The following is a 27,462-nucleotide window of genomic DNA, read 5'->3' as shown; positions in this document are numbered from 1 at the left end:
ACAGCAGTATTATGGGTTAGTCATTAGAAATAATACAGTGATTTGTTGAAAATGAAGCAGGCAATATCAGCTACTTCCTTCCACAGACTGTCAAGAGATGAAAAACCAATACACCAATTTCGCCCTACCAGACCAGATTCATGGCTCTATTATCACAAAGCCCATTACTCAAACAGTTCATACATCCATAAACATTCCATCCCAGCAGCAGTCTTGAATGTCATAAAACCTATTTACAGACACCTGGCAAATCCTGATTTCCTGAAGAAGTGTCTTCATGGTCAGACTCAAAATCCAAATGAGTCTTCCAATAATCTCATATGGGCTCATTCAGAAAAAAATGTTTTTGTTGGAGTGAAGGCACTGAATTGGGGATTGGGGGGGGGGGGGGGGGGGGGAGTCAGTGATGCTGTTATTGCTTTTAATGATGGCAACACTGGTAGGGTGAAAGTGCTACACATACTGAGATTAATTCTGGAGCAAACTACATCAGAGAACTTTAACAGATGGACAAGGTTTGCATCGATAAAGCGGAGTATGCAGCACAATTAGCCACTAAAGAGTCCAGAAAGAAGAAAAGAATCAGAACCTTGGAAAAAGATCAAGAGAATGATACACAGTATGGTGCAGAGTGCTTCTCAGAGAATAAGAATAAAAAATAAAGCATATATTAAGTTTCAGTCTTTTTAAGCTTTAGAAGCTGTTCCTGAAAAATTTACATTTTCTGCTGCGTTTTTCCCTAAATCTCAGAAACCACTTCGAGTAGAATATTCAAATTTTCAAGGTGCAGCAATGCACACATCCCGAGTCTACTGAACTAAAAGAAAAACATAATATTAAATATAATTAAAATTATTTAGGAGAAAGTACAAAAAATTACACAAAATTTGAAACATGTACTTAAAAAATTGTATTTCCAAAAGCAGTGGCTGAAATGCAATGATTGTGATTCAGTAAACTCAGAATATAACATGTAATATCCCGTAAAAGTTTTATGTCAGTTGCTTCAGTGGTTTCTGAAATAAAAGGAAGACAAATGACAAAATTTAACATTGTTGAGATAGGGCTTTCCAACTCCTCTTAACAAACATATTTTTCCAAAATTTCCTCACCAAAGAAGATGCAGTAAATATTCTAGAATTCAAATCAAAAAGAGCTACCAACAAGCATAATTTGGAAGTAGATACTGTCAGTGTAGTGAAGCAGCTGAAGACACTCCATGAAAACAAGTCTTCCAGCCAATCAGAACAGTAAACCAATTAGGTTCATTTACGTGGAACAGGTCCAGTTATTAGCAATCATGTACAACACTCACTTTCAAAAGGTCCATATCTAAAGAATGGACTTGAACAGGTCACACCAATGCAAAGAAAGGAAACAGGAGTAATCTGCTGAGTTACAGATCTATGTCACTGACTTGGATTTGCAGTTGGGGTTTGGCTCTGAGCACTATGCGACTCAACTGCTGAGGTCATCAGTCACCTAACTAACCTAAGGACAGCACACAACACCCAGCCATCACGAGGCAGAGAAAATCCCTGACCCCGCCGGGAATCGAACCCGGGAACCCGGGCGTGGGAAGCGAGAACGCTACCGCACGACCACGAGATGCGGGCGCAGTTGGGGTTTGGACCAAATATTGTATTCTAACATCAGGAAATATTTCTAAGAAAATGACCTCGGAACACAATCAGCACAGATTCAAAAAACTGGGTCTTTACTCACATTATGTAATGATTGCCTTTGATGGTTCTAGTTTTTCAGGAAGCCTTTGAAATCATTCCTCACAACAACTTCTACTCAAACTGCATGCCTACTGAGTGTTGTATCCGTTGTGCAACAGGATTCATGATTTCATGTCAGGGAGGTCACCATTTGTAGTAACTGATAAGAAGTGATCCGAAACTGAAGTTATATCTGGTATCCTCAAGGATGTGTCATAGCCCTTTGCTATTCCTAATTTACATGAACGATTTAAGGGACAATCTGAACAGTCGCCATATAATGCTTGCAGATGATACTGTCATTTATGGTCTAGTAAAGCCATCGGTAGATCAAAACAAATTGCATAACAATTTGGAAGAGATACCTGACTGTTGAAAAAGTGGCAACTGACCTTAATGAAAAAATGTGAGAGATACTCAACATGAGTATGAATTAAACTGTTAAATTTCAGTTACATGATAAATCTCACAAATTTATGGTTACTGGTTTAACTAAATACCTAAGGATTACAACTTTGTACAACATGAGTAACAACCATCACACAGAAAATGTTTTGGTGAAGGTGAACAAAAGACTGTGTTTCACTGGCAGAACAGTTCGGCTAAAGAGACCAGCTACACTTCATTCGCCCGTCTTCTTCTGGAGTGTTGTTGTGTGGTATGGCATCTTGACTAGAGAGGACTGACAGAGGACATTGAAAAAATTCGAAGGAGGGCTGGCCATCTTGTATTATCTAGAAATAGGGGAGACACGGTAAGTGGACTGCGTTGCCAGTCACTAAAACGAAGATATTTTGTTTGTTGACACAAGACCTTTTCACAGAATTTCAATCAACAATTTTGTCTTCTAAATGGAAAAAAATATTTTGTTGGCTCCCACTTACATAGAGATAAATGTATGCTGTAACGAAATAAGAGAAATCAAAGCTCACATGGAAAGTTTTAGATGTTTATTTTTCCCATATAATATTCGAGAGTGCAATCGTCAAGAAATAGTCTGAAAGTGGTTGTCTGAACCCTTTGCCAAACACTTAAGTGTGCGTTGGAGAGTAATGGTGTAGATGCAGATTTTTATCCTGTACAATAGCTGTGATTTATCTGGTAGTATGTAGTATATGGTATGTCCGCAAAGGAATTTTGCACCATTTACCTTTCAGTTCAGCACTCAATTCAGTGAGGAAATGTCTCCATGAAAACTGGATAGAAATGATCCGTAAACTTTCAGAAGAGTGATTGAATAAACAGGGAAAACATTGAACTTTATCCATTTGTTCATCAAACCATTGGGACATGGACAGGGACAGGGACACCATTATATTCACCAGTAAACAAATCACTACTACACTAGCAGGGTAGTCAATTATATATGTGCAATAATCTCTGGCCACAACTGGTGTAATGAGAGTTATAATGAGGCCAATGCAATAACATCAGCTTATGCTACACATCATCAAGTCACCATGATGCTTCATAGTAAGTAGATGGCCGGGTGGAGGGGGATGCTTGCAATCACTGAAAACAACATGTTGAATGAAGCATTGATAGGAATGAATTTTTTGGGGAGATTGGAAGCGGTCTAAACACTACGAGCATTTTTCCTTTAACAATTGAAGCCTAAAGATATCTAGAAGAACAGGACAGATTGCTAATTTGATCTTTGCTACATAACCTGTCAGTGAAAAAGCAGATGGAAAGAAAGAAAACATCAAACAGTAAGAAACTGTGATGAGATGAGAGAGCTCTCCTGGGCTGAAGCATCCCCTCCCTGCCCCTATAGGTCTGGCCTGCAGTAGGAGGTCAACTTCCGCATCAGACTATCAGTCCCCCAGTCACTGTACAATACAGGCTTAACGCTCACATCAGGTGAAGCAAGTAAAATTATACGAAAATGAAAACAGATGGTGAAATGTAACAAAATGCACTGGGGTGGGTGTGTGCACTGGCATGGGGTGGCTGAGCACACTGGCCAGAAGCAGCCGGAGGTCCCTCACACACACCTTCTACCCTGCCAGTCGTTTCCCTTCTCTACTTCTCTCTTCTTCTCTCCCCTCCCTTTTGCCCCTCCCCCTTCTCCCTAAGCACAGTCGACTGATGATGAACCTAGCAGCCCACTACCCTACACTCACCACATCCATGCAAGCACGCACACGCACCACTAGCACCTTCCCCCACCTCTACACTGCTATGGCTCCCCATCGCACCTCTCTTCTATACACCCACTACCCAACCCAGCAATGATGACTGCTAATCTCAGATGCAGTCACAGTATGGCTTTAGTGCCTGTACATGACAGCAGCCATGTGTGCATGGGTCGTGAATGTGCAAATGTGTGCATGTGTTTTGTTTAGTCTATGTCTGATGAAGGGCTTAAGTTTGTTAACTTAAAAGTATCTAGCAGTCTTTTCAATGTGCCTGTCTGCTACTCATCGCCTTCTTTATGTAATGCAATTCTGAATATAAAGACAACAAGAAAAATGTACCTCATTGCCCTTAGAATGCAGGGTCATATGATAAAAGTGGAACATGAAAACCAAAGAAAGAGGGAAAGAGAGAAGGAAACACAATACAATAAAAATTGATGTGAAAGCAAGAATGTGCACATGCAAAATAGCATGCCATAGAATAGAGGGGGGACCTAAAATCAATGACATACCAGAAACAACAGTAAGGAATGCCTATGCACACAGTAGTCTTGTACAGCAGTGAAAGAAGGAGGCAGAAGTCACACACACGACAAGCAGGCTCCAAAGTTTGTTGCAAACAACCAGATCAGGCGGAACACCTCGAATCCACGTAACTGCAACAAATGTACTTGTGCCTACATATAGGTTCACAGCTGAGGGAGAAGCATGCGGCAGACTATTTACAACAACTCCGAGATTGTTACAAAATCTTCTCAACTGCAAAAACGCGACAAGATTTTTACCTCTCTATTTGCCAGTTCCTCGCAAAAAGTAGGTCCATTTTTAACTTTCATTTTCGCAAGCCATATATCAATAGACATTTTCATCTTCTCCAGTCTAATCTGTAACAAATAAAATTATTGCTTGTATAATAGAAAATACATTAAAGATTTTTTGCCGTGCACATTTAACCATAACAATAATAAGACAGGTGTAATATATCTACTATGCATCACTGAAACAGAAACAATGAAGACAGGGTTGACTGGAACAAGAAAAAAATTAAGAATAATGAATACCCAGATTTGAAATCAGTGGTCCCATACATCAAGCACAAAATGTAAGATACATCAAGCACAAAATGTAAGATAAAAAAGGTAATATTTACAAACAGGCAAGAAGAAAAAAAGTTATTCAAAAACTGAAGACAAAATAAATAACTAAGATAGAGTGCTAATATTAAGAAACAGCTGAGATTTGTCTTCTGAAATGAGCACAAAGTTTTACCATAAATTAGCAGCCACATTATCACTGCTCAATAAAAATAATTCTTTTGCACACAGGTGGTCCAAAGAGCAGCATTGTTACAAGTGGTATTGGTCGGGTCATGGGTGACAAGAGCTACACACTGTGTCTGCACCATCCATAACAAAATCCCAACTTCCTCAACCCATCATTCTGTTGAGTGAATATCACACATAAAGAGAATTCATCCACCCATGGTCAGATTTCTGGTCAAAAGATCTTGGACTTCCTCAGTTCCATCCTCCACTTTCTTTAACATGTCTCTTCATGGACTCTTTCTGTGATGGGGTTATGTTCATCTTAGCACTTCCTGCATTAGCAACAATTTTCCAACAAATGTGGCAAGAGGCTATGTCAACAAATGAGTTTAACTTGTAATAAATAGCTGCAAATACCTGATGCATCACAGTAAGAACAAAAAAGTTGTCAACAGAAAGAAGATGGCTTAAATTAATTACATGGTGCATATACAGTAAGAGTGGCAGAGGAGGAAAGGGGGGAGGGAGAATAAACAGAGGGTGGGAGAGGGGGGTAGACAGGGGGGGAGGGAGGAGCAGTTTTATAAATGACAGTTACCACACAGTATTAGCACCGTTTACTCAAAACAAGAGATATGCATACAAGATACTATTCATAAACGGTGTAATCTACCTGGAGTCTGTAACCCACGCAAAGTTCAGTCCAAGCCGTATCAGGGTTTCATCTACCACAACTAGAGTCTACCAGAATAACACTGTAGGTAATACAACAGCACTCGCAATGTGCACTCCACTGTTCACATTCACACTAGCTCACACTGACCCTGGGCAGGCTTTTATGCCAGAGTCTGGTGTGAGCTTGTCAGAGAACACACCTGAGGACCACTGCCATCTGAGTAGTGGCGTCATGGTGGTTGATAGCAATGTTGCACCTGTTACGTTTCAATGGTAACACTGGATGGTACTACTGCATATACCCCCCATGCGTAGCACCTTACATCACTTCTGTCTAGAGTCTGTGTATCGGGAGAATGACTCATGCGTGCACAGTGACAGATGGTCTGAAGCGGGTTCAGTCGAGTATGTAGTTCTAATTTTCACCTGCCAGAGGACAGTAGCAGACAGAGACATTCAAGAAACAGGTCAAGAGAATGTTTTTGTGAATTGTTCTGTTTATTTCTGGAAGGTTTTTTTTACTTATGTTTGTACAGTTTTGTATATGCTTTTAATAGTGTGAATGATGCATGAATGTGCTCTAAAGTAAATATGTAGATCATTGTTCTACTGATGAACGCTGTATGAACTAGTGTGTGAATGCAGACAAAGGGGAATTTTGTATCACAATATGTTAAGTAAGTTTATAGTAAAAGGAAAGCCAATTTGAGTGCAAATGAAAATATTTAATAATGTAAAGTATAAACAAAATATCAGAACATTAAATATTTACGTCAGGAAAAAGTGCAGTTTGAAAGTGTGTTATTTGTTGATTGGTTGGTCATGGAAAGTGCGGACTAATGCAGGAGAATAATGTTTTTCTATTGGCCAAAAAAGAAAACTGACCAATCACAATGTAGTATTCTTCGCGCGTCTTTTCTCTTGGAGATATAGAATGCTTACAGCAGTCTAAGTAGTCGGAGCCCAGCCTTTCAAGGGTACGGTCAGGTGTAGAGCTCCGAAGGAAGTTATAATTTGCCAGTTTTAGTAGTGCTGCATGTTTTAAAAGTGTTTTAAAAAAGCATATTTATTCCGCTGTGCTTTTTAGAAAGTACGGACTTATCAAGTAATTCTGTGTATGAGAAAAGAGAGTAATTCTGCAAGGCATATCGAGCAGATCAGTAACACAAAACTTGAATGCATTACACACCAATAAATTTAATAGTATGGTGAGCATTTTCATTTAAGAACAATCCATGCTTAGTTGCTGTTCAGATTTTGGGAAATACGTTACCATAAACTTGCTAACATGAATGGAAGGGTTCGTGCATGACTATGTTAAGATTAGCACAGGCTTGGCAGTGAAGGTGTAGATCATCAAGGTTCAGAACATACCAAAGTTTTGCAGGTACTTCCACCTTTCATTCAAAATTAAGACCAATTCTTGGAATACATACGTTGTATACAGCCTGGTACAAGTTGCAGTACGGTAGGTTTCCATTCGGCTTTCCTACCGGCGAACTGCTGCAACGAGTTCACAGGCAGGCGCAGGTAATAGACAAAAGAAACAGTGCCGCTGCACATGGTTCAGCCAGGAAAACAGTTAAAAAGCTGCAGTACATTGAATCCGTGGTTGAGAGAAATTTCATGAAAGACAGTATACTGAATGATAATGAAAAGTTAAGTAAATTGGTACATATGGAAATTTGAACAGAACCTGTTTCGAGTCGCTGGAGAGACCTACAAGAAAGAAGAAGATGTTAAACAGTCACAATAACAATATGGGCTCATCAAAGCAGCAGACAGCGTCATAGTTGTATCAAAGAGCAGCAGTATGGCAGGGCAGGACTGCCAACTTACACAAAGAGCAGGGTCACTGAAACTGGTACAGCAGACAAAGTAAGTCGGACTCGCAGTTTCAGCCTGCTGAGGCTGCACCACTGAACAAAAGATAAGTCAAGTTTGTTACATTTGTTGTTGTTGTTGTGTGTGTGTGTGTGTGTGTGTGTGTGTGTGTGTGTGTGTGTGTGTGTGTGTGTACACGTGCGCGCTGAAAGACTGAGTAAAATGGAAAGTGATAAAGATTTTATAAATAGAGGAAGAAATCCCATTCAGTGTTAGTGCTTCACAAACTAGCTTGCCTGAACAGAGTGAAGGAGTAGATGTTAAAGTAAAAGAGGTGGTTTTTTACAATATTTCTGTGTTACTTACGGACAGTGGAGTAGAAACTGCTTCAAGGATATCAGTTAATATAACTAGTGGGTATAATGTAAATCATGAAAGTGACATTAAGCATGAAATCAGTAAAAACCTACTGTGTGATGACAGTGTTGTTAGTGTTACTGAATCAAATGTGTCAATTGCGGATACCAAATATGGTATAGTACCGGTGGAACAATGTAAACAGGAACAGTAATGGAGAGAATAGAACCTGGAAATATGCAAGAAATATCTGCAACATTAATGGGTTCTATAAAAGACAGAGACAAACAACATACTAATTTGGCTGAAATGATTGGTCAGAACATTAGTAAACTTGATGAAAAACTTGAAAAGCAGACTGCTGTTTTAAAAGAAATGTGGAAAAATGATTTGACGTCATTAGAAAGTGAAGTGGATGGCAAAATTTTTCAAGTTGAGAATAACTGCCAACAATTCATTAAAACTGTAAAAAGTGAATTAACAGCCTTGAAAAAAGTTGCTATTGGAAACAAACAAAGGGTACATCTGATAAAAGAAAGAGCGAAGAAAGTAGAGGTCAAAATAGTTGCAGTAGAGTCTATAAGTGTAAATGAACACAAATTGTTAGAGTAAAATCAGTTCTGAATGTGCCAAATGTATGAATGAAGAAGAAAATGTTCTTCAACTAACTAACCAGGTAGAAGAGGTTAAAAATAAGTTGGATGAGCATAGCAGTAGATTATGCCAAGTTGAAACTATCTTCAATCACTGAGCTAAAAGCAGTGGGTGTAGTTTTGTAGCAGAATTGCCTGAAATATCATATGTCATTAACAGGCAGTTTTTACATTTTGATCCAACAGGAAATATAAATCCAATAGAATTTTGGAATGACTTTGAAGGTATTCTACCCAGTTTGTGGTCAGACAGAAAAAAATAACGTTTATTACGTCTAAATTCTTGGGAGTGGCTAGAACTTGGGGGCTATCACTACTGAACAGTATGACATTCTACATAAATTTAAAGAGGCGTTTTTAAAGAATATTGGAGCAAGCAAAAATAAATAGAGTTGCTAAATAGCTTCTGGGCTGGGGAAAAATTTAATCTCAGAAAGGAAAGCGTAAGAAAGTTCATGTTAAAGTGGATAACAAATTTGTCAGATTTAAACAATAAAGATGAGCCAGAACAAATAGTTCTAGGCCATGAACTGGCAAAACAAAATTATTGCAGCTCCGAGAGATGACGTTCATAAATTCATTAGATATTTGGAGAGAGCTGAGAAGTTGCTGCATGAGGAGGAGCATGCAAATCGTAATGTCAAACCACCAAATAATGCAGAACCATGGCAGAATGTAAACATTGACAGAAATGGCACGTACCGTGGAAATAGCAGGAGCAGAGGTACCAGGAGGTGGCACTATACAGCAAATGATAGGCAGAATAATGGGGAGCAAGTGCACAATTATCAATCATATTCTCCAGTGCGAGAGGATAATGTTGCGCCAAGGTCACGGGCAAATGGGGGTAAATATAAGTTATGGTACAGAATCCCAGAAACCATCAAACTAAATGCCATCTGTAAAAGGAGCAGCATTTGCAAGAGGGGAAGTAGTAATTTGAACCCACTAGCAAAACCCTTTGTATGCATTAGCACTGAACTGACAAGGATTATAAGTGAGGAGCAGAAGAAGGTAGTAACAACAGATGAAACAAGCTACATAAAAATCTGTACATTTAACAGAGGTTTAGGGGATTTTTTGTACAGAAAAAAGCATAATAAGCACTGTATTGCAGATGAAATGGGTGATGTACTAGCAGAAAATGCGACAGAACCTGATTGCCCAAAACTCTTCAGCAACCACGTTGAAGATGAATCATGTTCTAGGGAAGAAGAAAGTACTGAAGCTGCAGAACATCAGTGATGTCAGTGCATAAGAAATACTAGCATCTATAAATGATGACATCTGTGAGGCCATAAGGCAGAGGCAGGAAAATGGTGACCAAAATGGGGGTCAGTCAATTAATAGTGGAAAAAAGGGAGGGAGAGGTGAAAGGGAGAACGGCGAAATGCAGGAAAATTTTTTTTCGAGCCGCCATTAGTGGACAGAATAGTTAGTATGGGTAAGAAAAGTGAGGAGGGTACTTCCCCAAAAATGGAAACAGGGAAGGTTCCAATAGAAGGGAGGTTGTGAACGATTTGTTGGAGGAGGGCTCTGACATCAGCAAAGAAAGGAAGGTGCTGATTCATCCAATAATTAGTCTGTGAGAGTGTAACGAAGAAGTACAGTGTTTAGCAGATAGTGGCAGTGATTTATCGGGGTGTATACATGGACAACGAAAAAAAATTCCTGGAATTTTCCCGGATTTCCCGGTTAAAAACACACTTTCTCCCAAGTGAAAACACACTTTTTCCACGTTAAGTGACAGTATATTTTCCCTCGTAACTGCAAAACTTATCAATCCTTTGAATGATTATTGTTTTATACAAGGGCATAGAGTTTCCCGGCACTTTAGAAAATGAAACTCAGGGAAAAAGACACGTTTTGGAAATATCTTTGATGTGCAGCAAAATGTATGCTGCGTATTTTCATATTACAAAAGTATATATTGGGATTCCACCAAACAACACGTTACTTTCCAAATAATTGAAATCAAGATTGTGATGCGCTTTTGTATGCCAGTCATAGCTCATGTCACTTGATCTCGCCAGCCGATATCAGTGGATATTCAGAGCATAGGACACATGATGTAGTCAGCCAACAGCAACGTCACTGTTAAGTAGCATGAACACACAATCACAAAAAGTTAATAGTTTAAATTAATATACATAAGTGTTGCTACAAGAAAAGCAAACCTTTCACATATAATATTGGTCTCTAAGGTTAATAAGCTGCAAGAGAAGCTAAGCTTTCGCATGTAATGTTGATCTTTCTTGTGCATGTTACACTTTAAGATATATCAAACAAATGTGCCAGTAAAATTTTTAATAATGTCATAAATGTCTGATCTTCAGGGTTCATCATCAAAGAGTTGATTTTTAAATGAGAGTCAAAAACTCTGTGATTTAATAAATTCATGGTACATTCTTGCATATAGTTCAACTTATGTAAAAGGTTATTTACTTTGTAAGTAACACTTTTCAAACCACCATTCGCAATATTTTCCCGCGACCTGATAGCAATAGGTTCATTTCAGCCGTTGCCAGAGAGGGCAGATAACAGGTGACACCGCACTTGTGCAGTTATCACGACGTAGGAAGCCCGTATGTACGTACGTGTAAAACATTGAAAGATCATACTTTATGTCATAAAAGAAACAAGACATCACAGAATACTCCAAGAGCATCAGAATTTCGTAAGCCATATTAAAATGTGCACATTTAAAGTGCATACTTAAAGTGCACATTCTTATGTCCAGATTCCCAATGAAGTAGACCTCGATCTGACATTAAGCTTTTCAGTGTGGTTTTCAGGATGAAAGTTTTCTTGGAGCACCAGTACTGTATTATATCATGTTTTGTTCTTTATTATGACATAATGCCATACATTCTCGAAAATAAAACGTGCACTTGAAATGCAGCGAACAGTTGATACTAGCCAGTGCTGTGGAATTAAACATTTGTTTCAAATACATTGACTGCTTCTGTGGAAAAGGTTAATAAAAGTCAAATTTCTTTAGTAAACAGACAAAATTAACTTCATTGTTCTGCAAGGCAATTAATGCTTGACTGTTGGAAAGGTGGAAACTAATGACATATTTTAACCTTCCGTAATTATGTGAATGTATTTTAATTCACTTGATAGCTCCTTAATTCACTTGATAGCTCCCGGCCACAGATATCCGTTTTGTTTTCATTTGATATGAGAGTAAACAAAGGGGCAACAGCAAAATCACTAAATGTAAACACTGGTCACGTCAAGACTACCCACTTTAACTCAGACTGCTCAGCGCATCACATTTGTGAACCGGGTCAATACGAAAAAAATCTAATTTTCAAAAATATGTTCATCTTGTAGCACACATCTTTCTGAAAAGTCTGAAACATAAAACATATGTGTTGAAGGTAATGTAAGACATATCATTTGGTCTTAAGTATGCCACAGTGCAGTGCCACATCTCTTCATAAAGCTTTCTTCTACCGCACGTCACTGTGTTTCGCTCTGTGCATTTGAAACGTATATATATTGTAATGGATGCCATCAAACTACGTTCAGGATAGTGGAAATTGAAATGTCCTGTGGTGCCTCTCCTGTTCCCAGTCGGCCGGTTTGACAGCCTGCCCCTCTTAAACAAAAATCTCGCAATTAATAGCGGATGGGATTATCTGTAATCGGGAGAACAAGAACTCTTCAGAAAATTTGCACTCTTTATTGCCTATTAGCTAATAACTTGCTGTTTTGTGTGACATAAAATTAAATATAGGATACATAAAACCAATAAAGACAAGAGATAAGCAAGAAATTAGACGTTTCTTCAATCCTTAGCTCCTAGCATTTTTTTCTCTCTAATCTTGCTACAACTTTACATGGCATGTTTTCCTTTCTGTGAAAGGATCTATTATTTCATCAAAGTTGGTCAAACATTTTGCTACATGAAAAATCAAAATGTCATTATCTAATACTGAAAAAGCTGTCAACACAAATAATACCGCAAGACTGGTGTGGTTTCTCGATCTGATTACGTATATTTTGTCACTGTCTGCTAGATAAAACAAAATAGGCCTTTCTAATATGAAAGCAATTTTGTAACACACCAAATAAACAAGACTGTTTTGGCACAAATGGCCATTTTTATAAGACGACAGAATATAATTCATGAAGTACCAATATCAAATGACTATTAGGCCTACTACAAGCAAAAAGCTTTATGTTAGGAAATAGTTTCACATTTCATTCGTATGCACCAGTTTCTCAAGCATGAGATCGAAAAGTAGTATTACGAAATCTTTATATAAATTTGGAATCTTCTTATTCATCCATAATTTGTGTGATGTCCCAGTTTCTTCTCCTTCCTCGATCTAACAAACAATCCTGTCATCGTCAATTCTGCAGCTATTCCTGCCATTGTCAAAATTTGTTCGCCGATTAACTTCACTAACCCTGCCAGGATCACAGGATTAGTTATCCCGCGATTATTTTCTGGTTAGGCGTTATTACGTGTTCGTACAACACATTTTCTGCATTACTTCCAGAACAGAACTTAACCGGCTGCTAGCCGGGGACTGTACACCTGGTCCTTACTAGTGTAGTGATCTGGCCAAAAATTTTCTGCCAGAATTTCATTTTCTTGGATACACCAAGAAGGTAATACATAATCTTCCTAACTCGTTATTCGTGTCAGTCGTATATTTCCATTCTGGTAGTCTGAATCTATAGATTTCGCTAGTAATTATAACAACGCTGATCATTCGCAAACCCAATCTGACAGCGATTGGCATTCATCCATTCGGCTTTACTCCGCTCAGCTCGTATAGCCCCATCCCCTTTTGTCTGCAGAAAGCTTATTTCTAGATGCGATGAGGATTCTCCTGACAGAGAAATCACATAAACTATGCATGCATTCAAAAATCAACTTATGGTTCATTCAGAAATGAACTTAAAATGTGTTCAAAAATGTTCAAAAACCAACAGGGAAGTGTTTCAAAATCATATGAATAATTGATAGACAAACGTGCGCTGGATGCTAGGCGCTTTGTGAAACATGTTTTTTTTCCTCAAGAATATGAATTTGGCGCCCCCTTTTCCTGGTAGCATCTAGCTGCTTGCTGCGACTGCTTGCACAACCAACAGCCGCATCCCTCTAGACAGAAGCAGGAGAATCTACTACTCAAACGCGACTCAACTGTGCATGTGCATGAGCCCGCTCTTAACTGTTGAAACGAATCTAATGTAAACTAGTAAACAGTTGTGACATCACGCTCATTGGAGGCAATTTGTTGCTATGAAGCATTGCATTGTCTTCCTAAAGCCTTTGACACAATTTGCTGTTGGCAGACGCATGCATGAGCACTGTGTGTCGTTGTTGTATATGGAACATTTCCTTTGCAATTTAAGTTATTTTTGTTTTTTTCTCTCGTTTATGTTTTATTGCTGTATTGCTTTCAACACTACCGCTGCTATAAAATCCACTGTTCCCAGCTCACAAACAGTTCCTTTCACCTATTAAACAACCATTTCGGCTAGTTCTAACAACTTTCGCTTTATTTCCATTTCCGTTTTTCCCACATCACTGATCATTTTTAGCCGCTTACCACAGGTTTTAACGTCATTATTTCTTCGCCAGACAATTGTTAGCCTCATTTTCATAATCTGCCACCATAAAACCACTCCTTTCAATACATTTACACGCAGTTTTTTTGAAATTTTCTCGAATTTCTCCAACCTTTAATGTGTTTTGGAGGCAACACAACCCTTGTACACATCATTGTTTACCAACCCAAGTTCACCACAGGATCAACATAGCTCACCTCTAACCAACACTTTTTCGACTTTTTTCACACCAGATCTCCAGTTGCTTTCTAGTTCACCTTTATCTCTCCCCATATATTTTTATTTTCACTCCTTACCCTCTCCCTTAAAACCCATATCCTTTTGTCTTTCCCTCTCCTTCCCTTTTTCCTGATGAAGCAACCGTGGGTTGCGAAAGCTTGAATTTTGTGTGTGTGTTTGTGTTTGTTAGCGTCTCTATCAACATACCAACACTTTCGTTTGTATGTATAAAACAAAGATGATGTAACTTACCAAAGGCCTTTACATACGTCTGCTTGTGTCTGTATATGTACGGATGGATGTGTGTGTGTGCGCGCGCAAGTGTATACCTGTCCTCTTTTCCCCCTAAGGTAAGTCTTTCCGCTCCCGGGATTGAAATCACTCCTTACCCCCTCCTTTAAAACCCACATCCTTTCGTCTTTCCCTCTCCTTCCCTCTTTCCTTATGAAGCAACCGTTGGTTGCGAAAGCTTGAATTTTGTGTGTGTGTGTGTGTGTGTGTGTGTGTGTGTGTGTGTGTGTGTGTGTGTGTGTGTCTATCAACACACCAACGCTTTCGTTTGGTAAGTTACATCATCTTTGTTTTTAGATACATTATATAGATTTCTGTTCAACAGCAGTAAAAAAAATGAAGAAGAAGTGATGCAAAGAGACACTGCATAAAAGTGGTAACTATGCATTAGAAAATGTTTGTAAATAAGTACTTTGTGTGAAATGTGTTTTCACAAATGTTCTCGAGTTGTGTTAAAGTACAGAAAAAGTTTAAGTTTTGCTTTCAATAACAACTAGTATTTTTTTTTTTTTTAGCTCATTAGGTCTTTTAAATGAAATAAATTCTCGAAAAAAATTTTCTAGTAGATTTGATCTTGCTGATTAAAGTAAAATAAAGAAGCAACACTCTGTTAATTCACTTTCATTTGAAGTCAAGTTAAACAAAATATAAAATTTCTAAATAATTTCTTGTAATGAAAAGTGATTGTGTATTAGGATGTATGTAAAGAAATTAGTCTTAGACGGAATTATGGTTTCAGGGACAACGTTGCATGTAAACCCTGGAAGGACTGATATATGGAGAATGGATGAATGTTTAGGACACTACAATGCAAAGGTACCATAATCAAAAACTCAGGAAATGTATGTGATGAAAGGACTATAGTAATGTGCTAGTGCTAAGTTCACTGGTAGATGCAGGTAATGGATGAAAGGAACAGCACGGCCCCACCCTCTCCCCGAAAAAAGTGACTGCTCGGTAGGAAAAAAAAAGTGGTGCTGGGTCCAGAGGACCTTCCATTGGGTAAAGGCAGGTCAATATCCACGGGCACAACTGTGGAAAATGCAGGTGGGATAAGCATTGATGGGAGATGATCACGTCACCACGAGACTTGCATGTCTGCTGGGGATGGCGAATAAAGTGGCTGCAGACCAGAAGGGTGGAGATGAAGTTAGTTTCGATAGCACCACATAAATCTGCGAGTAGAGGTCACAACAGACAACACAGACCCTTGGTGAGAAGAGAACATCCCACAGAGCCTGGTCGGATGGCACAGTAGGGTGTCCATCGGAAGGGAGAGACCTCGGTGATGACCTGTGTCGGAGTTGGGTGCAGCATATCCAAAAGACTGTGGTGGGGACGTCCATGAAGCCATTCTGCTCGGCTGCAGCCCTTGATTGAGATGGCAGTGTATTGCTAGAAAGCTACACAGAGCTTTAGATCCAGTGTTTGATATCATTTTCTTGTGCAGCTGTATTTTAAAGGTGTGAATAAAGTGTATTGTGTGACTGTTGGAGGCTGAGTGAAAAGGTGCCGTGCCAACGTGTTGAATCTCATTACAGGTGCAAAATTATTCAAAGTCATAGGAGGTAAACACTGCACCATTATCAGAAACAAAGACGCATGGGGTGCCTTCGAGGGCTGAGACATTTTCCAAGATCACAACAGTAGCAGCAGTAGTGACCCGAGACATGCAGAACACAAAAAGGAAGTGAGTAAGGGAATGAAACAAAACCAATGACATGGAGCCCAAAAAAAGGCCAAAAAAAATCTAAGTATACACATTCCCACATTTCCGCAGTGTTAGTCATAAGTTGTTCCATAACATCCTCGATTAGAGGATCCCTGTAGTCCTATCACATAAACATTTAAAATTGTATTTCTTACTTAATTTCTGTGGGTCAGCAGGTCAGTCTGCATAAAACTGATTGGAATTCTGCCAGATACATTGTTTTTCTATTAGTTGATACAATTCGGATTTCCTGAGAAGAACAAGACCTTTTGCCTTTCCGTATCGGAGTTTGACAAAATGAAAAATTAACTGCAATTGTTAGCAGTAAGTGTCCCACTCTTCACATTGTTTGTCAAGTGGCTGAAAGGAGATATTCATGCAACATTCATAAACAATGTAGCTAGCTCCCAATAACACTGCACAGTTTTCATTTGGAGTTGTTGTAAATGCCATGTGGTTGTAAACTTGTATTTTCATCTAATTGCAAAAGTGTTCGAACTCCAATTCACGTGCATCAGAAATCCCATCCTCATCTCCACTTTTGTAAAAGGAGATCTACCACACACTACTGATTCATTATATCTGCGACGAGAAATATGGATGCAAGATACTACACTCACACAGCGTCCATATTCCAAGCAAATTCCAGTCAAGCTGTATCAATGTTCCATCTATTACAAACAGAGTCTACCAGAACAGCACCACAGTCAATATTATAACACTCATGGCATGCACTCCACTGCTGACATCAACAATGGCTTTGGCATGATCCTATCAGAGGGTGCACCTGAGCATGAACACCATTTGCGTAGTACCACCACAGTGGTCAATAGTAATTGTGCCACCTACTCAGCTTCCACAGTAATGCTGAGTGGTGCCACTACTCACGGTGAGGGGTGGGGGGGTCGACTACAGGATTAAAGAACAGTAGCAATGAAAATAAAATTAAGTATACATAATATGTCAGTTCAAGAAACCAATACATTTCAAAAGAAACATTGTACACACACAGCTACAGAGTTAAATATGGTCTTGTCTGCTGGAAAATCTGATACTGTTAGAAAGAAATATAATCAGCAAAACATTCACAATGATAAAGTCAAATGTTTTGATAACAGACATACCCAATAAATATGCGGCTGTTTGCTTATGATGATACGGTGCATGGGAAGGTGACGTCACTGAGTGACTGTACAAGGATACAAGATGACTTAGACAAAATTTCTACTTGGTGTGATAAATGGCAGCTTGTTCCAAACTAACAAGAAAGTAAGTTAATGCAGATGAGTAGTAAAAACAATCCCACAATTTCAAATAAAGCATTGGTAGCAGCAACTGAAACAGTCACACTGATTAAATATCTAGCCATAAACTATCAAAGCAACCTGAGATGTAATGAGCAAATATGGGCATTAGTAAGGGTGGCAAATCATCAACTTTGGTTCATTCGAAGAATTTTAGGAATGTGTAGCTCATCCATAAGAAGACAGCATATAGAACACTAGTGCAGAAATACAGGGTGGCACAGGGGAATGAGAAATTTTGAACATTACAGTTGGCAGCACTGTAGCGCCGGCAGATGTTTGAAACTTTGCACAATTGATGTGAACGCATTGCCATTTAGTAATCATGGAGAATTGGACTGGTGCGGAACGTTCAGTAGCTGTGAGAGCATTTTACAAAAATGGTGACAGTGCGACTGCCGCGCAGAGAACATTTCGACAGCATTACCAGCTTGGAGGCCATGGACGTGTCCCATCTGCACATATGATTACAACGTGGGTGTGTAATTTTGAAGAAACAGGATCTGCCTTGAAAAAGAAACCTCCAGGTGGCATTCCAATGGTATGTGCCCCAAAGAACATTGCAGCTGCTAGAGCTGCAATTGAGAGAAGTCCTCGCCGCTCTGTTCGACAGCATGCATCTTCGCTAGGGATTAAGCGACGAAGCTTACAAAGAATACTGCACGAATTAGACTTCCATCCCTGTAAGTTGCAGATTGTGCAACACTTACATGAACGAGACCCAGTGTCATGTATGGAGTTTAGTAGCCAGATATTGGCTAAAATCAACGAGGACGCAAATTTCCTTGGTAACTTATGGATATCAGACGAAGCCCATTCCCACCTGAATGGATTCGTGAACAAACAGAAGTTTTGTTATTGGGCACAGGACAAATCTTGTGAGTTTCACCAGCGACCACTACATAGCGCCAAGGTCACGATATGGTGTGCTGTATCATGTCATGGTGTTATTGGCCCTTATTTTTTGAACGTGAAGATGGTAGTGCAGTGACAGTAACATCTGCTCGATATGTTGAAATGCTTCAGACATTCTTTACACCGAGACTGTACGAGCTTAATCTTAACATCGAAAACATGTGGTTTCAGCAGGATGGAGCCACGTCACACACTGCTCGACAATCGATGGCAGCAGTTCGTCAATTGTTTGGAAGACACATTATTTCACGTAACGGTGACATTGCATGGCCTGCGAGATCCCCTGATCTTAGTGTGTGCGACTTCTTTCTGTGGGGATATCTTAAAGGCAAGGTGTACCGTACACGTCCTGCAACAATTCATGACCTGAAGGAGAACATTGAAAACGAAATCACTGCCATTCCCCAAGATTTGCTACACCGCGCATTCCAGAGTTTTCATAACAGGCTGTTAGTGTGTGAACGCCGAATGGGAGCACATCTTTCCAATGTCATCTTTAAAAAGTAAGGAGACACTTTTGGACGTTTTGATTGTAAAGACATACTGAATAATGGCATACTGAATACATTCACTTTCGTTAATAAATTACTAGTTTTATGAATTTATTCATGAAAATGACGTTATTTCGAAATTTCCTGTTTCCCTGCGCCACCCTTTATTATGAACATAATAGTTGCTACTCACCATATAGCAGAGATGCTGAGTTTGAGATAGGCATAACAAGAACACTGTCAGAAAGTGAGTTTTCAGCCAATGAGGCCTATGTTGAAAATAGAAAAAAAAAACCACACACACACACACACACACACACACACACACACACACCACCACCACCACCACCACAGTCTATGTCTGCTGAAGCAAGACTGTGAGGAGCAGCACATGTTACGAGAGGCAACCAGGTGGTGTGGGGAAAGAGGAAGCCGGGACAGGGAGGGGGAGAAATAATAGAGTAGAAATAGGGGACAATACAGTGTAGATGGTGGGAGCGAACAGGGACGAGGCAGAGAGAGGACAGGGCAGCTAGGTGTAGTGGGGAGATTAGATGGAGGGCAGGTGAGAGGGAAAGGGGAAAAGGAGGAAGTAAAAAGACTCGTGTGGTGGAATAGAGGGCTGTGTAGTGACGCAATACGAGCAGGGAAGGGGCTAGTTGAGTAAGGACAATGACTAACAAAAGTTCAGGCCAGGAGGGTTACGGAAACGTAGAATATATTACAGGGAGAGTTCTCACCTGCCCAATTCAGAAAAACTGGTGTTGTTGGGAAGGATCCAAATGGCCCAGTCTGTGAAGCAGTCACTGAAATGGAGGACATTGTGTTGGGCAGTGTGCTCAGCAACATGGTGGTCCAACTGCTTCTTGGCCACAGTTTGTTGGTGGCCATTCACGTAGAGAGACAGCTCATTGGTTGTCATGCTCACATAGAATGCAGCACAGTGGTTGCAGCTTAACTTGTAGATCACATGACAGGTTTCACAGGTAGCCCTGCATTTGAAGGGATAGGTGATGTTTGTGACCAGACTGGAGTAGCTGATGGTGGGTGAATGTATGGGACAGGTCTTGCATCTACATCTAATTCAGGGATATGAGCCATGAGGCAAGAGTTAGGAAGCACGGGTTGTGTAGGGATGGACAAGGGTATTGTGTAGGTTTGATGGGTAGCGGAATACAACTGTGGGAGAGGTGAGAAGGTTAGTGCATAGGACATTCCTAATTTCAGGGCATGATTATAGGTACTCTAAACATTGCCGGAGAATGTAATTCAATTGCTCCAGTCCCAGGCGGTACTGAGTCACAAGGTGAAAGCATATCTGTGGCCAGACGGTGAGACTTTGGAAGGTGATGGGTGACTGGAAAAATAAGGCACGGAAGATGTGTTTTTGTAAAAGGGTGGGTGGTTAATTATAGTTTGTGAAGGCCTCTGTGAGACCCTCTGTTTATTTCCAAACAGAACACTCATCACTACAGATCCGACAGCCATTATTGGCTTGGCTGTATGGAAGGAATTTCTTGGTATGGAATGGATGGCTGCTGTCGAAGTGGAGGTACTGCTGGTGGTAGGTAGATATGATATGGACAGAGGTACTGATGCGGCCATCTTCAAGGTGGAGGTCAACATTGATGAAGGTGGCTTGGGTTGAGCAGGACCAGGTGAAGCGAATGGACGGATGGTGTTGAGGTACTGGAGGAATGTGGATAGGGTGTCCTCACTGCCAATCCAGATCACAAAAATGTTACTAGTGAATCTGAAGCAGGTGAGCAGGATGGGATTCCAAGTGTTCAGGTAGGATTTGTCTAGGTGACCCACAACTAGGTTGGCATAGAACGGTGCTTGCAGGTGCTGATAGCCTTATGTGTTTGTAGGCAATGCCTTTAAAATTGTGGGTGAGGGTATAGTTGCTCATGGGGACTAGGAAGGAGGTGGTTGGTTTGAAATCCATCAGGCACTGGAAAAGGTAGTGTTCAATAAATAACGGTAAGGCTATTGGCATTAAGGATTTTAGTGTAAAGGGAGGTGGCATCAACATTGAGAAGCAGCACACCGTGTGGTAAAGGAAAAGAAACTGTGGAGAGTCAGTGGAGGAAATGGTTGTTATCTTTTATATTGGAGGGTTGGTTGTTGGTAATAATCTGACAGTGTTGGTCTATGTGAGCAGAGATTCTCTAGTGGAGACACAGTAACTGGCCACAATGGGGCTTCCTGGGAGGTTAGGTTTATGGATTTTAGGGAGCACGTAGAAGGCAGGAGTGCGGGAAGTGGAAGGAGTGAGGAGAAAGATGGACTCCGGGAGAGGTTCTGCGATGGGCCTACGGAATTGAGGAGAGACTGGAGATCCTGCTGGATTTCTAGAATGGGGTCACTGTGGCAAGTTTGTAGGTGGATGAATCTGACACCTGGTGGAGTCGTCCTGCTTCAAAACAACAGTGGTGGAGCCTTTGTCAGCAGGTCAGATTATACGGTCAGCATCAGTTTTTAGGTAAATGGAAACGTCGTGTGGCTAGGGCCTCCCGTCGGGTAGACTGGTCGCCTGGTGCAGGTCTTTCGATTTGACGCCACTTCGGCAACCTGCGCGTCGATGGGGATGAAATGATGATGATTAGGACAACACAACACCCAGTCCCTGAGCGGAGAAAATCTCCGACCCAGCCGGGAATCGAACCCGGTCCCTTAGGATTGACAGTCTGTCACGCTGACCACTCAGCTACCGGGGCGGACAGTTTTTAGGTGGTAGATCACACTTCCTTCTGAGGATATAAGGTTAGTTTGCATGTTGCGGGATTTCGTGAATGATAGTGAGGCATGGTTCAAGGTACAGAAATTCTGGAAAGTTAATGGGGGTGATTTGGGGGCAGTGGGGGTGGATCACGATTGAATGCAGGAGTAAACTGATTCAGGTAGGGTTCAATATTGGTGTTTGGTTGAATGTGATTGGTAGGGCTTGTGGCAAAAAAAAGTATTCCCACTGTAGGGACCGGGAGAAGGAGAGAAGGTCTTTAACAAGACCTGCATGATTCAATTTGGGAGTGGGCAAAAGGTGAGGCCTTTGGAAATGACGGATATTTCTGCGGGACTAAGGCTTTTGGAGGAAAGGTTCATGACTATGTTTCAGTTATTAAGGTCTTGGATTCTGTGTGGTGATAGGAAGGAGTTTTGGAGGGTCAGGTAAATATATTAGGGTCTGCGAGACAGGGTTGTCAGCTACGAGGCGACCCCACCCCCCACTCCTTCTCCTCTCTATTCCAGTTCTCACCTACTAACTTCACCTAATTACTCTCATCTGCCATCCCCCTTCTTCACACTTACCCACCCATAGACCTGCAACCCACATTACAATCTTTTTATTTGTTTTTGCCTTTATCTCATTGTGTCTTCATGCCGATTCCAGTTGATTTTCGCCTTTCACTATCAGCCTACTCCTCAGATTTCATCTTGGTTTTCCCTTCCTTCGTTTCATCCTTTTTGTGATTTTTCCCATGTGTTTGGGAGTATTTTTGGAAATTTTTTCAGACATAATTCTACATTACTTACATACTTTTACATATTTGTATTCACCAGCATGAATCCTTGCTCCTTCCATCTGCAACAATGCAGAACAATTTTCTTATCCCTAACCAGAACCCAGTCCCACATAATGTTCCTGCATTGTTAATTGGCACATGGAATCCCCATAAATATCCTTACCATCAAATTACCCATCTCCAGCTATCACCCTTCCTACCACAATGATCTCCATCTGTTCAGATTCTGCCAATCATTAACCCTCACCAATATAGTCCTACAAAACCATATCAATTAGGCCCAAGCCTCCTTGCAATAGCTTCTCTCCATCATTAAATTCTCCTGCTATGTGATCCCAAATTCCTAGCTCTCACATCACACACTGAAACTCTTGCCCTCCAGGAACTGGAACAGCATGCACACCACAACCTCAAAAAACTCTCCAAACTGTTCACTTCCTACTCCCACACTGGACTACCACTATCCACCATCTCCACAACTACCTCCAAACCTCCCCCCACATCCCCTCACAGCTGAGAAACCCTGCCTCACAGACCTGTCACATTTACCCCACCCTCCAAAACTCCCTCCCACCACCACACAGAATCCAGAACCTAAACAGACCCAAAAACACAGTCATGAACCTTTCTTCTAAAAGCCTTAGCCCCGCAGAAGTATCAGTCCTTTCCAAAAGCCTCACCTCTTGCCCCATTCCCAAATTCAATCATACAGGACTTGTTAAAGATCATCTCTTCTTCTCCTGGTCCTTACAGTGGAAACACTTTTTCATCACCAATGCCACCAATCACACTCAACCAAACACCAATGTTGAATACTGCCTGACTCATTTCACTCCTTCATCCAACCGTGATTCGCCCCACTGTCCCCAAATCACCCCCTGTTAACTTTCCAGAATTTCTTAACCTCAAAAACCTTGCCTCACCATCATTCCCCAAAACTCTCAACATGCAAACTAATCTTACATCCACAGAAAGAACCACAATTTACCACCTAAAAACTGATCCTGACCTTATTTTCTATGTGCTGACAAAGTTTCCACCACCGTTGTTTTGAAGCAAAAGGATTATCTTGCAGAAGGACTCTGCCAGCTGTCAGATTCACGCACCTACAAACCTGCGACAGTGACTTCAACCCAGAAATCCAGCAGGATCTATAGTGTCTCCTCAAATCCTTTGGCCCATCCCAGAACCTCTCCCCAGAGTCCATCTCTCTCCTCGCCCCTACCACTCCTCACATTCCTACCTTCCACATGGTTCCTAAAACCCATAAACACAACCACCCAGGATCCTCCATGTAACCAATTACTGTGTCCTCACTGAGAGAATCTCTGCTCTCGTAGACCAACACCTTCAGCATATTATCTGCAATCTATCCTCCAGTATAAAAGATACCAACCATTTCCTCCACCGACTCTCCACAGTTTCTTTTCCTTTACCACAAGGTGCTCTGCTCATCACTACTGACGCAATCTCCCTTTACACTAACATCCCTTATGAAACTTCCTGGCAGATTAAAACTGTGTGCCAGACAAAGACTCGAACTCGGGAGTGCTAGTTCTGCAAGGTTCGCAGAAGATCTTCTGTGAATTTTGGAAGTTAGGAGATGAGGTACTGGCAGAACTGAAGCTGTGAGGACAGTTCATGAGTCATGCTTGGATAGTTCAGATGGTAGAGCACTTGCCCGCGAAAAGCAAAGGTCCTGAGTTCGAGTCTCGGTCTGGCACACAGTCTTAATCTGCCAATAAGTTTCATTCCAGAGCACACTCCGCTGCAGAGTGAAAATCTCATTCTGGTAACATCCCTAATGCCCATGGCCTTACTGCTACAGGGTGTATACGCGGACAAGGAGAAAAAATTCCCGGATTTTTCCTGGATCTCCCGGTTAAAAATACATTTTCTCGTGGGTGAAAATACACTATTGCCATGCTAAGTGACAGTATACTTACCCTCGGAACTGTAAAACTTATCCTTTGATAGGATATGGTTTTATACAGCAGCGTAAAATTTCCCGGAAATTTAGAAAACGATACTCAGGGGGGAAAAAGATCTTTGATGTGCAGCAACATGTATGCTGCATATTTTCATGTTACGAAAGTATAAATTCGAATACCACCAACAGGAAAAGTTAATGGTTTAAATTAATATACATAGTATTGCTAAAAGAAAAGAAAAGCTTTCACATATAATATTTGTCTCGAAGATTAATAAGCTACAAGAGAAGCTAAGCTTTCACTTATAATGTTGATCTGTTTAGTGCATGTTACACTTTAATATACATCACACAAATACACCAGCAAAATTTTTAATACCGGCATAAATCTCTGATCTTCTGGGCTCGAAATAATTCTAAATAGCTCATCACCAAAGATTTGATTTTTAAAATAGACCAAACACTCTGTGGTTTAAGAAATCCATCATACAATCTCGCACATAGTTCATCTTGTGTAAAAGGAAATTTACTTTGAAAATAACGCTTTCCTAACAACAATTCGCAATATTTTCCCGTGACCTGTTAGAAATAGATTAATTTCAGCAGTTGTCAGAGAGCGCCAGATAAGAGACGTCATCGCACTTGCGCAGCTACGGTGATGTAGGAAGCCCGTATGTTTGTACATGTAAAACATTAAAAGAGCTTACATTATGTCATAAAAGAAACAAGATATCAGAGGATACTCCAAGAGCGTCAGAATTTCTTGAACCATACTAAAAAGCATAGTTCGCACTACAGTGCACATTGGTATGTCCAGATTCTCGATGATGTAGGCTTCGACCAGATATGAAGCTTTTCAGTGTGGTTTTTGGAACGTAAATTTTCTTGGAGTACCATTACTGTATTATCTTATGTTTGGTTCTTTATTATGGCATAATGCCATATGCGCTAGAAGATGAAAACGTGCACCTGAAATGCAGCAAACAGTTGAAACTACCCAATAGTGTGGAATAAATTGACTCCCTCAGCAGGAAAGCTTAATAAAAGCCAAATTTATTTATCAAACCGACAAAAATAACTTCATTGTTCTGTAAGGCGATTAATGCTTGACTGTCAGAAAGGTGGAAATAAAATAAAATCTGAAACTAGTAGCATAGTTTACCCTTCCGTAATTATGTGAATGTATTTTAATTCACTTGATAGCTCCCAGCCACAGAAATCCCTCTTGTTTTCATTTGACGTGAGAGTAGTAAACGAAATGGAAACAGAAACATCACTAAATGCAAAAACGGGTCACGTGGAGAATACCCCCCCCCCCCCCCACCTCAACTATAACTCAGACTCCTCTGCGCATCCGAACGTCAAAAATTAAGAAAAAATACTTTTCAAAATTAAGTTCATTTTGTAGCGCACATCTTTCTGAAGAGTCTGATACATAAAAGATATATCTTCGAGGATATGTAAGACACGTTATTTGGTCTTAAGTGTGCAGTGGGGAGCCACGCATCTTCAAACAACATTGTTATACCGCACATCACTATATTTCGCTCTGTGGAACTCAAACGTGTAAATTTTGTAGTGGATGCCATCAGACCATTTCAGGACAATGGAAATTAAAATGTCCTGTAGCGCCTCTCCTGCTCCCAGTCGGTTGGTTTGACATTCTGCCCCCCCCCCCCCCATTTTTTTTTTTTTTTTTTTTGTAAAAAAAAACCTCGCATGAATGGTCACCGACAAATTGTAGCCAAAAAACAGTTGAACCACCATGTTGCCGATTACACCCCCAATACAATGTTCTTCATTTCAATGACTGCTTCACAGACTGTGCCATTTGGATCCTTCCCATCAACACCGGCTTTTCTGAATTGGTCAGGTGAGAACTCTCCATGCAATATATACTACATTCCCAGAAACCTCCTGGCCTCAACCATCATTAGTCATTGTCCCTACCCATCTAGCTCCTTACCTGTTCCCATTCTAGCATTAAACGTGCCTCTATTCCACCAACGCAGCCAGTATTTTTTACTTCTCTCCTTTTCTGCTAGCCCTCCCTCCCCCCGCCATCTGTCTAATCTCCTGACTGCACCTAACCGTCCTAACCTCTCTCCACCTCATCCCTGCTCGCTCTCACAAGCAGCACTTTATTATCTCCCACTCTTACCGTGCTATCCCTCTCCCTCCCCACCTCCTCCTTATCCCCACCAATCAGCTGTCTTTCCCATCATGTGCTGCCGCTCATAACCTGACTTCAGCCGCCAGTGACAGTGGTCATGAGTGTGTGTGTGTGTGTGTGTGTGTGTGTGTGTGTGTGTGTTTTTTTTCCTATTTTCGACAAAGGGCTTGTTGGTCAAAAGCTCAATTTCCAACAGTATTTTTGTTGTGCCTATCTGTGACTCAGCATCACCCTATATGGTGAGTAGAAATTATCCTTTTCATAATACTGTTACATTCCATCCTGGATTTTCCATTGTTTGAATACCAGTGCAACGCATTCTTGAACACTGTTCAAATGTTTGGAATCCCCTACATGTTGGATTACAGAAAGACATCAAAGCAACTCTGAAGTGGGCCACTACATTTGTTACTGGTAAGTTCAATCAAAATTCAAGTATTATAGAGATGCTTCACGATCTCAAATGGGAATCCCTGGAGGGAAGATGTTCTTTTTGCAAAACACTATTAAGAAAACCGAGAGAACCACACTTGACTGACTGCAGAACAATTCTACTGCCGTCAATGTACATTTCACGTAATAACCACGGAGATAATGGGAATTAGTGCTCATTCAAAAGCATACAGACAGTAGTTTTTCCCTTGCCCTGTTTTTGAGTGGGACAGGATAG

At 40.6% G+C, this 27,462-nt stretch overlaps 1 protein-coding gene across 3 annotated transcripts in view; it reads right to left on the bottom strand.

The window, feature by feature from the left end:
• LOC124595250 (fatty-acid amide hydrolase 2-A) overlaps positions 1-27,462 on the bottom strand; it is a 169,476-nt gene that overhangs the window by 58,251 nt on the left and 83,763 nt on the right. For all 3 annotated transcript variants that reach the window (XR_006978186.1, XM_047133915.1, XM_047133914.1), the window contains exon 8: positions 4,651-4,749. Coding sequence is in view for 2 of the 3 variants with exons in the window: in XM_047133915.1 (XP_046989871.1) it covers positions 4,651-4,749 (99 nt within the window). In the remaining variant the exon portion in view is untranslated. The remainder of the gene's footprint in view (positions 1-4,650; positions 4,750-27,462) is intronic.

The sequence above is a fragment of the Schistocerca americana genome, chromosome 2, assembly GCF_021461395.2.
Source record: "Schistocerca americana isolate TAMUIC-IGC-003095 chromosome 2, iqSchAmer2.1, whole genome shotgun sequence".
NCBI classification, from domain to species: Eukaryota; Metazoa; Arthropoda; class Insecta; order Orthoptera; family Acrididae; genus Schistocerca; species Schistocerca americana.
Note: the sequence above shows the minus strand (reverse complement) of the source record. Positions and strands in the feature narration are given on the sequence as shown.